Source organism: Mesoplodon densirostris, chromosome 14 (assembly GCF_025265405.1).
Source record: "Mesoplodon densirostris isolate mMesDen1 chromosome 14, mMesDen1 primary haplotype, whole genome shotgun sequence".
In the NCBI taxonomy this organism is placed as follows: Eukaryota; Metazoa; Chordata; class Mammalia; order Artiodactyla; family Ziphiidae; genus Mesoplodon; species Mesoplodon densirostris.
This window is the reverse complement of record NC_082674.1, coordinates 38,851,862-38,864,203: the sequence shown is the minus strand read 5'-3', so window position 1 is coordinate 38,864,203 and position 12,342 is coordinate 38,851,862. Positions and strand designations below refer to the sequence as shown.

Genomic DNA, 12,342 nt, shown 5'->3' with positions numbered 1-12,342 from the left:
TAACAGCTCTAAAAGAGGAAATCAACAGTAACACAATAATAGTGGGGGACTTTAACATCTCCCTTACACCAATGGACAGATCATCCAGACAGAAAATTAATAAGGAAACACAAGCTTTAAATGACACAATAGACCAGATAGATTTAATTGATATTTATAGGACATTCCATCCAAAATCAGCAGATTACACTTTCTGCTCAAGTGCACACAGAACATTCTCCAGGATAGATCACATCTTGGGTCACAAATCAAGCCTCAGTAAATTTTAAAAAATTGAAATCATATCAAGCATCTTTTCCGACCACCATGCTATGAGATTAGAGATCAATTGAGGGGAAAAAAACTTTAAAAAGACAAACACAGGGAGGCTAAACAATATGTTACTAAATAACCAAGAGATCACTGAAGAAATCAGAGGAAATCAAAAAATACCTAGAGACAAATGACTATGAAAACACAACGATCCAAAACCTATGGGATGCAGCAAAAGCAGTTGTAAGTGGGAAGTTTATAGCAATACAATCCTACCTCAAGAAACAAGAAAAATCTCAAATACACAATCTAACCTTACACCTAAAGGAACTAGAGAAAGAAGAACAAACAAAACCCAAAGTTAGTAGAAGGAAAGAAATCATAAAGATCAGAGCAGAAAGAAATGAAATAGAAACAAAGAAAACAATAGCAAAGATCAATAAAACTAAAAGCTGGTTCTGGAGAAGATAAACAAAATTGATAAACCTTTAGCCAGACTCATCAAGAAAAAGAGCAAGAGGACTCAAATCAATAAAATTAGAAATGAAAAAGGAGAAGTTACAACAGACACCTCAGAAATACAAAGCATCCTAAGAGACCACTACAAGCAACTCTATGCCAATAAAATGGACAACCTGGAAGAAATGGACAAATTCTTAGAAAGGTATAACCTTCCAAGACTGAAGCAGGAAGAAATAGAAAATATGAACAGACCAATCACAAGTCTCATGAAATTGAAACTGTGATTAAAAATCTTCCAGCAGGGCTTCCCTGGTGGCGCAGTGGTTGAGAGTTCGCCTGCCAATGCAGGTGACGTGGGTTCGTGCCCCAGTCCGGGAAGATCCCACATGCCGCAGAGCGGCTGGGCCCGTGAGCCATGGCCACTGGGCCTGCGCATCCAGAGCCTGTGCTCCACAATGGGAGAGGCCACAACAGTGAGAGGCCCACGTACCACAGAAAAAAAAAAAAAAACTTCCAACAAACAAAAGTCCCGGACCCGATGGCTTCACAGATGAATTCTATCAAACATTTAGAGAAGAGCTAACACCCATCCTTCTCAAACTCTTCCAAAAAATTGCAGAGGAAGGAAAACTCCCAAACTCATTCTATGAGGCCACCATCACCCTGATACCAAAACCACACAAAGATACTACAAAAAAAAGAAAATTACAGACCAATATCACTGAAGAATATAGATGCAAAAATCCTCAACAAAATACTAGCAAACAGAATCCAACAACACATTAAAAGGATCATATACCATGATCAAGTGGGATTTATCCCAAGGATGCAAGGATTCTTCAATATACGCAAATCAATCAATGTGATACACCATATTAACAAACTGAAGAAGAAAAACCATATGATCATCTCAGTAAATGCATAAAAAGCTTTTGACAAAATTCAACACCCATTTATGATAAAAACTCTCCAGTAAGTGGGCATAGAGGGAGCCTACCTCAACATAATAAAGGCCATATACAACAAACCCACAGCAAACATCATTCTCAATGGTGAAAAACTGAAAGCATTTCCTCTAAGATCAGGAACAAGACAGGATGTCCACTCCCGCCACTATTATTCAACATAGTTTTGGAAGTCTTAGCCACAGCAATCAGAGACAAAAAAGAAATAAAAGGAATACAAATTGGAAAAGAAGAAGTAAAACTGTCATTGTTTGGAGATGACATGATACTATACATAGAGAATCCTAAAGATGCCACCTGAAAACTACTAGAGCTAATCAACGAATTTGGTAAAGTTGCAGGATACAAAATTAATGCACAGAAATCTCTTGCATTCCTATACCGTAACAACAAAAGATCAGAAAGAGAAATTAAGGAAACAATCCCATTCACCACTGCGACAAAATGAATAAAATACCTAGGAATAAACCTACCTAGTGAGGTAAAAGATCTGTACTCAGGAAACTATAAGACACTGATGAAAGAAATCAAAGATGACACAAACAGATGGAGAGATATATCATGTTCTTGGATTGGAAGAATCAATATTGTGAAAATGACTATACTACTCAAAGCAATCTACAGATTCAATGCAATTCCTATCAAATCACCAGTGGCATTTTTTACAGAACTAGAACAAAAAAATCTTAATATTTTTATGGAGACACAAAAGACCCCAAATAGCCAAAGCAATCTTGAGGGAAAAAACAGAGCTGGAGGAATCAGACTCCCTGACTTCAGACTATACTACAAAGGTACAGTAATCAAGACAATATGGTACTGGCACAAAAGCAGAAACATAGATCAATGGAACAGGATAGAAAGCCCAGAGATAGACCCACACACTTATGGTCAACTAATCTATGACAAAGGAGGCAAGGATATACAATGGAGAAAAGACAGTCTCTTCAGTAAGTGGTGCTAGGAAAACTGAACAGTTACATGTAAAAGAATGAAATTAGAACACTCCCTAACACCATACACAAAAATAAATGCAAAATGGATTAAAGACCTAAATGTAAGACCGGACACTATAAAACTCTTAGAGGAAGATATAGGAAGAACACTCTTTGACATAAATCACAGCAAGATATTTTTTGACCCACCTCCTAGAGTAATGGAAATAAAAACAAAAATAAACAAATGGGACCTAATGAAACTTAAAAGGTTTTGCACAGCAAAGGAAACTATAAAAGAGACGAAAAGACAGCCCTCAGAATGGGAGAAAATATTTGCAAACAAATCAACGGACAAAGGGTTAATATCCAAAATATATAAACAGCTCATGCAGCTCAATATTAAAAAAAACAAACAACCCAATTCAAAAATGGGCAGAAGACCTAAATAGACATCTCTCCAAAGAAGACATACAGATAGCCAAGAAGCACATGAAAAGCTGCTCAACATCACTAATTATTAGAGGAATGCAAATCAAATCTACAATTAGGTATCACCTCATACCAGTTAGAATGGGCATCATCAGAAAATCTACAAACAATAAATGCTGGAGAGGGTGTGGAGAAAAGGGAACCCTCTTGCACTGTTGGTGGGAATGTAAATTGATACAGCCACTATGGAGAACAGTATGGAAGTTTCTTAAAAAACTAAAAATAGAATTACCATATGACCCAGCAATCCCACTACTGGGCATATACCCAGAGAAAACCACAATTCAAAAAGACACATGCACCCCAGTGTTCACTACAGCACTGTTTACAATAGCCAGGTCACAGAAGCAACCTAAGTGTCCATCGACAGACAAGTGGATAAAGAAGATGTGGTACGTATATACAATGGAATATTACTCAGCCATAAAAAGGAACAAAATTGGGTCATTTGTTGAGATGTGGATGGATCCAGAGACTGTCATACAGAGTGAAGTAAGTCAAAGAGAAAAACAGATATCATATATTAATGCATATATGTGGAATCTAGAAAAATGGTAAAGATGAACCAGTTTGCAGGGCAGAAATAGAGACACAGATGTAGAGAAGCAAACGTATGGACACCAAGGGGGGAAAGTGGTGGTGGTGGGGGTTGTGGTGGGATGAATTGGGAGATTGGGACTGACATGTATACACTAATATGTATAAAATGGATAACTAATAAGAACCTGCTGTATAAAAAATAAATAAAATTCAAAATAAAATTAAATTAAATTTAAAAAAAGGAAAAAAAAAAATGAGGGACAAAGTCACACCCATGCTCCAAGGTGATAAGTTCTTACACAAGGAAGGAATTCCCTCCGAACAACTGAAGAGGAAAAATATACAAGGTGGCTTAATAACACATTGTCAGGTGCTCCTATCTTCCATGTAGCAGAATTGGTTTTCTCTGTTATTAAGGTACTTTAGCATGACCCAGGGATAACCTAGCAACCAAGGAGAGTTAAGGCCAGAGGCAGATTTACTGGTGTAGCACGGCAATCCTTGGCACTTTCTCGAGTTCCCGCACACATTAGCTTGTCCACAGACCTCACCCCTTGGCTACTGATTTCCTATTGCTTGGTTTAATTTGCTGTCTCCCCCACAGCACTGAAAACTGCAATCCTGGAGCCACTGTATCCCTGCTACCTACAGCAGGGGCGACCTGAGTGGGATGGGATCCAGGTGCTCAGGGTGCAGGGTTTGAGGTTGAGGGTGGTTTCAGGACCGCCTTGGGTGTCTCTGCTTGGTGACTGGCTCCTGGCCTGTCCCCCTTGAACAGAGCAAGGACCACTTAATACAGGCACCCAATAAACAGTTGCTGAGTAGTGGGATCCTTTCCACTCCCCCATGGGGAAGCCCTGAGGCTCAGGGAGTTCTGTGCTCATCCAAAATGCCTCCAGGGGGGCTTCCCTGGTGGCACAGTGGTTAAGAATCTGCCTACCAATGCAGGGGACATGGGTTCAAGCCCTGGTCCAGGAAGATCCCACATGCCGCGGAGCAACTAAGCCTGTGCACCACAACTACTGAGCCTGTGCTCTAGAATCCACGAGCCACAACTACCAAGCCCGCGCGCCTAGAGCCCATGCTCCGCAACAAGAGAAGTCACTGCAGTGGGAAGCCCGCGCACCACAACAAAGAGTGGCCCCCGCTCGCCACAACTGGAGAAAGCCCGCACAGCAACAAAGACCCAATGCAGCCAAAAATAAAATAAAATACATAAATTTATAAAAAAAACCAAAATGCCTCCAGGAACATGTGCTCGATCCCACGTCCTCTAGTGCTCTTCCTGCTGCCAGGATGGTATTCTCAGACCTACTCAGAATGCCACTCACTCCTTACTCTCAGGACCACTGCAGTTTGCTCACAACTCAAAGCCACAGGTGTAAAATTGCATGTCCCTGAATAATGGTCTCTCTTCGTAAGGGAGATTCCCCACAGAGAGCATCCCGGAAGCCCAGATCCCAGAGAACAGTCACAGGAGATGTTCCTTCTGAGGATGCCACAGCCTAGCAGCCCATCCTTTGCTACCTACCTCATGATTTCTAAAAATAACATTAGGAGGAAATGGCCAAAAATGATGTTTCAAACTATCATCCATCACTAGTGGGACAGAAGTTGGTAGAACCTCTACAAAGGGCAACTTGGCGACATATATCAAAATTATTTCTTGCACATCCCCATTGACTCAGCAATCCCATGCCTACAGATGTCCTCGAACATGTGTAAAACAACCAACACATAAGGTCATTCCTGCAGCGTTGTTTATAATAGCAGAAAACCAGAGAAAACTTTATGTCCATCAACAGAAGGCTGATTAAATAAAGCATGATATATCCATTAAAAGGGACACCATGCCACCATATAAAGGAATGAGGAGGCTCTATATGGGCTGTCATGACATGAACTTCAAGATAAACTGATTAGAAAGTAGAGCACACACAGTGGACCACTGTGTGTTTATGCATGAAAATATGTAAAAGGATAACACAAACATCTGCTAACTTTTCTACCTTACAGGGACGGGGGCAGAGATGGAGGGAGGCTTTTCACTCGTTACTTTTGGGTACCTTTGGAAGGTTGACCCATGTGAATATATCACCTAGTCAAAAATAAAATTTAAATCGACCCAAGAATAGAAGGAATCTTCTACGTTTCCAAAATCTCAGCCAGGAGGGGGAGTGGGCTGCTTAGAAGTGGGTGCCTGAGCAGCATTCCTGAGCTGTGGGCCACTTGGCAATTGGCGGTCCCCTTCTAATCTGTTTTGCATCTGTAAATCCTGAGGTAGAGTTATGAACCTGCTCTTTCCCAGGGAACCTCATCCCTCCCCAGGCTCCGCCTGCCCGGCTGGTCCCGCCCCTCTGCCGTCAGGTGCAGCGGTGCACACAGCTCCCGCCCCGCAGTCTGCAGGTGCCAGTCTGCAGCCCAGCCTTCTGGCCACCGGGTCCCGCCTCCGCCACCCAGCTACCCGGCCCAGAACTCCCTAGGGTTCCTTTCCTTTCATGCCAAGAGAAACCAGCTTCCTTCTAGGCAAATCTCAATCTTGAAATACTCCTCAGGGCCCACACCTCTCCTCAAAATGTCCTCTGAACACACGCTGCTCAAAGTGTGGTCCGTGGGCTGGGGTGGGTCTGTACGTCTTCGTGACCCAGTCCTGCGGGGTGAGTGCACAAATATAGAGTATATGTTCAGAAACGTTGATAACCATGTGACAGAATAATTGTTGAATCAAATACTAAAAAATTGGTGGTGGGGGGAGCAGGTATCAGTTTATGTATTTTAAGAAAGTATCGGAACACAACAGATTGGGAATCTAAAAAAAAAAACCAGAACATAAAACTGAGACTTCACCACAGACCGTTTGAGAAGCACTGCTCTAAACTTCAGAAGTGCCTTTTACTGAAAAAGGGGGGCTGGTATTTGCTGATGGCCCACTGAGTACCAGGTACTTTATTATATAGTATCATTTAATCAGCACAGCCCTGATAGGTAGAAATTATTCCCATTTTATAGATGACAATAAAGATGCAATGTTGTTATGGTCACAACTCACATAACGTAACACAGCCAAAGAACAGTCCCTCTTCCCCACATCCCACGCAGAGCAGAGCTTCTGACAGTTTGGAAATGAAGAACAGTCTAAGAGCTGCAAACAGTAGGTTAAAAGCTAATCCTAATTCCAAGGGCAGGAATAAGAGTAGTTCTCACTGTCACACACTTGCGAGTTTCAGACTGTTTTGTAGATTAACACTCCGGATCCTTCTCCAGAGTCTTTCTGCCCTCCCTCTTCACACCCAACTCAGTCTCTCTGTTTTTCCATTTAGTAGACACTCAAGTAGATATCGGGAATTTACTTTCTTTTCTTCCTTGTCCAACTCTCCTCCCTGCTCCACTTTTTCCATCCCACTGTTCTCAACTGGTCAGTCTATGGAACTGAAGGGTAGTTTGGAATGAAAAGTTCTAGGTTTTCAGTTGTTAAATAAGAATCCAGGTGGATCAAGGCTTTCCTATCCTTCTCCAAAGGTAAAACAGATTGCTTTTCATCATCTTATTGTCCGAAACCTACTCCCTATCCTGGTTTGGGTAAAGTGTTCCAGCTTTTCCCTTGCTGGGGCATTAGGAAGGCCTTCCTCACGGACAGTGCAACAGACTCTGGGAGCCTGGCTCCTGATTCTGGCAGCCCAGCCCAGCTCTCTGCTCTTAGCAGAGGCCCAAAGCAAGTCCCCACTTCGTGGCCCGCCCAGTCTCCCCACCTTGTTTAGGAGGCCTCTGGCGGCTAGCTTCCTCTCCACTCCCACCCCTCTCCAGGCCTCTCGCAGCGTGCCGGTTCCCAGGGACCCACTTCAAGGTTACTGGCTTCCTCCCCGGAACCCATATTTGCAGGGCAGTGCTCCCCACTCTTCCACCTGCCAATTCAGTCAGGAAAGGTGGTTCCAGCTGGCAGGCCAGGTGCTCAGACCAGACCCTTCCCTACTGGGTCAAATGGGGACATGGTGGTCTCTGCAGCTGCTCACTTCACAGGACTGCAAAGGGCTGGGACCTTCCAACCGTGGCAAGAGGAGAAAGAGGGCAAAACTAGTGAGGCCACCTGCCTCAAATGTACTCCCGCTAACTTCAACTGAAAAAAAATGCTCAGAACAATCTCCAGTTTTTTTTAAAAAATCACTAATTGAAAAAAAAAGATAGGGGATGACTACAGATTAGGAGAGACTCCAGATGGATGGAGAGAGTAGCAGATGTGATTAAAGCAAGTATAGTAAAAGAATATTCGAATCTAGCTGGTGGGAATACAGGTGTTTACTGCAAAATTCTTTCAACTTTTTGTATGTTTGAAATTTTCATAATAAAATGTTGGGGATAAAAGAAAGATTCAACCCATTAACCAAATGCAATGTGTGGACTTATTTGGATCCTCATTCTAGCAAACAAACTGTAAAATTAAATAATTAGATGTGGGGGAGGTGTAATAAAAATATGGTAGTTTTATTTTTCAAAAGAGTTCTTGTTTAATAAATACATACTGAAATATTGCAACGTGGGGGAAAAATGGCCCAGGGTGTAGCTCAGACAAAACTATTCATGAGTTTGTGATCACTGACACTGGTTGATGGGTATATGGGATTCATTTTTCTCTCTACTTTTTTGACGTTTTGGAAATTTTTCTTAATAAAGTTTTTTTTTTTAACCACTTGGATGCGGCTCTTTGTTTTTATGTGAACAAAACTCATCACAGCTAGCCACCCTCTGGGGTTCCCCTGCTCCATCCTGACCAAATCTAAACCGGATGTGAGTTTGAAAGAAAATGTACAAACAGTAGTAACCACCTTCCCCCTGGGCAGGTGGTGGGGAGCAGCCTCCCCAGACAGGAAAAGGGGGCCCCTTCTGCGGGAGCATCTCCTGATCCTTTACTCCCACCAGACCAGAAAGAGGTCCCCCTCCTTCAGCTGGGTCTTCCCCTTCTGCTCCCTGGAGTGAAACCCATGTTCTGGGGGCTATTCTTCGTTTCTTTGGGAAATCCCACAGATACAGCAGGGCCTGTCTGTAAAATAGCGTTCAGCTGGGGTTCGTCCTCCTCCCTCAGCACCTTCCTCACCTCTCCCAAATTATGTAATTATGTTGAAGCTTCTGGTCATTGAGTCTAACAGACCAGGTGGGACTTTTAAGAATCTCCCTCCTGGGCTGCAGGGGGCTCAGTATCCACACCCCCTCAAAAAACAGGCCCTTAGCCACGTCCTGTATGATCCTATTTATATGAAATGTCCAGAAGAGGCAAATCTATGGAGACAGAAAGATCAGTGGTCAGGAAGGGGGGATGGGGCAGAAATAGTGAGTTCCCGCTGAATGGGTATGGGGCTTCTGCTTGGGATGATGAAAAAGTTCTGGAATTAGACAGCAGTGATGTTTATGCAACATCGTAAATGTACTTAATACCTGGTATTGTACACTTTAAAATGGCTAAAATAGCAAATGTTATGTGTATTTATTTTACCACAATAAAAAAATACAAAAAATTAAAAAAAAAAAAAAACAGGCCCTTAATCCCTCCAGTGATCAAGGAACCCAGTGGAGAGAGAACCAAAATAAAAGACAATCCAAAAAATGCCCTAAGCATGGGCTTCGGGAGTCATTTGTTTTCCTTCCTTGTGTGTGTCTCTGTGTGCACGTGCATGCAGGCATGTACATGTGCGTTCTGGGATAAATGTATCTGGAAATAACAATGGGAGAAAATCGCTCATAGGACCAAACCCCAAAATTGGCAGGAGAGACCCCACTGACCTTAGCCTCCCTCTTTGTGCTGGTCAGTTCCCACAGTGAAGCCAACCCAGGCTCCACACTCCTCCCTCTGTCTCTAGTAGACCTGGTGTCAGGGACTCCGGTTTGGGTACAGTCTCTGCCACATACTCATTATGTGACCTTTCTGGGCTTTGATGCCTAAAATGGGGTCAATAATTCCTGCCCTCCCCACAGGGCTGTTTACAAAAAAAGTTTTTTCAAATAGAAGCAGCATTTTATAACCATACCATACCATTTATAAACTATGCCATACCAGTGCTTCCCAATAATCCTTCATAGAATCCTTCCCAAATGAAGCCTTTATTTGAGAAATGTGGTGTTTATACTCTAACCTTGGCTTGAACATCATACACAGGTGAGCATATTAAAGGCTCTGAGAAGTCCTGCAGTTAAAAAAGATCAGTTTAACAATATTGAATCTGTTAGGTCTAATGACAGCTTTTTTGGCTCCCCAAACCCTTTTATCCTAGAATACCAAGGAATTAATTACTCAACCTCCTTGAGACCTCTAAAGAACAGCTTAGGAAGTAAAGCCCTGGATAGATTCTAGGCGGCCCTGGTTACTGTCTTGGGCCCAGCATGCTTCTCTGTGGCACTGCCAACCTCACCCAGATTCCCACACCTCGACCAGGCCCCAGTGCCCTCTGCATGGGTCATCTTCCATTCCACCCTCACCAGCCCCACCCCACCACATCACCCCACACAGGGGACAGAGGGGAACCTGAAATGTATCTGTCCTTCCCTGGAAGGCGGGGTCTCATCAGTTTCCCCCAAACGTGCATCTTTAGCTCTGGCCACTACCCCTCACTGCCACGCTCAGACCTACCTCAAAGCCTCAAACCGACTGTCCATCCCTGCCACCTAGACCCCTCAATGTCCATCTATCCTTCCTCCTCATTGGGCAAACATACTCTGCCCTTCCCAACACCAGTTAGAGGCCAGTACCAGTTCTGCTGCTTCCTGAAAACTCCTCTTCCTCTAAGCACCATAATCTAACACAATTGCCCTCTGATCGCCCCTCTGCCTTCCCATCCATTTTGTCAACTCTTCAAGCTGGGATTTTGTGTTATACTTCTTGGAGAGGTAATGGTGCAAGTGGTTAAAAGGATGTACTCAGAAACTTGGGTTCAAATCCTGGTTCCACCACTTATTGGCTGGATGATCAAGTTATTTAAGTTCTCTGTGCCTCAGTTTCTTTATCTGTAAGTGGCAAACAAGAGTACCTGCTTCATGGGGTTGTTGGGAGAAACTGAGTTGATTACAGTGCTTAGTACACCGGCACAGAGTGAGTGAGCGAGTTACTATTACTGTTACTATTATCGTTATCATTCTCTCTCTTCACAGAGCCTTCCACAGGCTGGGCAGTCTTTAAAACTCTTTATATCTGTATTTATTTACTCCCTGCCTCCTTCCACAAAGGCTCTAAAGTTGGCCGCGCACAAAGAGAGGGCTCAGGGAGGGCTCTCCAGGCTGAGCTGAAGGCACCAGGAACAGGTTTGAGGTTGGAGACTGGGGCGCGGTGTTCCCCCACTGCCACATCAGGGTTCCTTCCCGCCCCAGCACAAGAGCCCAGCCCAGCCAAACCAGCCCTACTGCTAAAGCCACAGACTGCCAGGGCTAGATGCGTCCCCAGCCAGAACTCAGAAGAAGAAACTGAGGCTTACCAGGCCTCTTTCCCACTTCTCCACCACTCCACCCTGGCGCTCGTCAAGCCCCCAATCATACCGGCTGTGCACAGAGCTTCGCCGTCAATTTGACTTGGGGGAAAGAGGGGGAGGGCAAGGAGAAACAGGCACAGCCTTCACCTGACGGAGTTTAGGAACCGGAATGGGGGTTGGAGGGGCGGCGCAAGAGTCCGGCCTAAGCCCCAGTCTGATGCGTGCCGAAACCACCATTTCACAGCAGTCCGAGCAGCCCACATGATCCAAAAGGGCAGAGAGCAAAAGCCGTTTTTCTCGTTTCCCCAAAGCACCCTGCATGTGAGTTTTCTCCTTGGGCAGAAGAACCTTCCTTACTACCCTGGTTGCTCCTAAGACCAGCACTGTAGCAAGGGTAACACCGAAAGCAGCCACCGCCGGCCCCACGCAGTCGGGGCCCGCTTCCTGGAGGAGGCGCCTTTCGCGCGCTCCGCGCTTGTGAACCGGCCCCTTCCTTCCCTCACTCACCGGTGTCCACAGAGGTGAGCACTGCGTTCGGGCTGGCTCGCCGGCCGCCTCCGCCGCCGGGCACGACTAGCGTCTGCATCTGCCGGACCAGCTCTGGCATGCGGTCCCAGTGGCCCTCGGCGCGGCAGCGCTCCAGCTCGCTCTCCATCTTCAGGTGGGAGCCGTGCGCGCCCTTCGCAGCCATCTTCGAGCGGGCGCTGTCATGGGAGGTGCGGCCGAGAAGTGGAGACCCGGCCGGGGGTGGCGTCCCGGCTGGGGCACACACGCGGGCGGGGTCGACCGGGGCGCGAGCGGCGGCCGGGGCCCGGGTGGTAGCTGGGGCCCGGGCGGCGGCGGGCGGGCAGCAGCCGCAGCACCCAGCGCACCGCCCGGCGTCTCCGGGCTGGGGCTCCGGCTGAGCGGCCCGGACGCCTCCAGGAGCAGCCTCCGCCTCTGCTGCAGCAGCTTCAGGCGCCGCCGCCGTCGCCGCCGCAGCTGCTGTCACAGCCCCCGCCCCACGCCTGGGCGCCGCCAGCTTCGGCCCCACCCCCGGCCGAGGCTCCACCCCCTCGGGGGCGTGGCCCGGCCTCAGCGAGCCGGGCGCGCGGGCCGCCAACGCGGCCAGAGCAGCGAGGCGCGTGCTGGGGCTCGCGGCCGTACCGGCGCCAGCCCCGCGTCGCCGCCGCCGCCGCCGCCGCCCCCGCTGACTCGGCGCTCACTTTAATGCTGCGCGGAGCCCCGGAGCTCGGGGGCGCCTCGCTC

At 46.3% G+C, this 12,342-nt stretch overlaps 1 protein-coding gene across 1 annotated transcript in view; it reads right to left on the bottom strand.

The window, feature by feature from the left end:
- The window catches only part of TTC7A (tetratricopeptide repeat domain 7A), a 124,972-nt gene extending 112,922 nt beyond the window's left edge, over nucleotides 1–12,050 (bottom strand). The window contains exon 1 of the mRNA XM_060116855.1: nucleotides 11,602–12,050. Within this exon, the coding sequence (XP_059972838.1) occupies nucleotides 11,602–11,785 (184 nt within the window). The 5' untranslated portion in view covers nucleotides 11,786–12,050. The remainder of the gene's footprint in view (nucleotides 1–11,601) is intronic.
- Nucleotides 12,051–12,342: the final 292 nt, after the last annotated feature.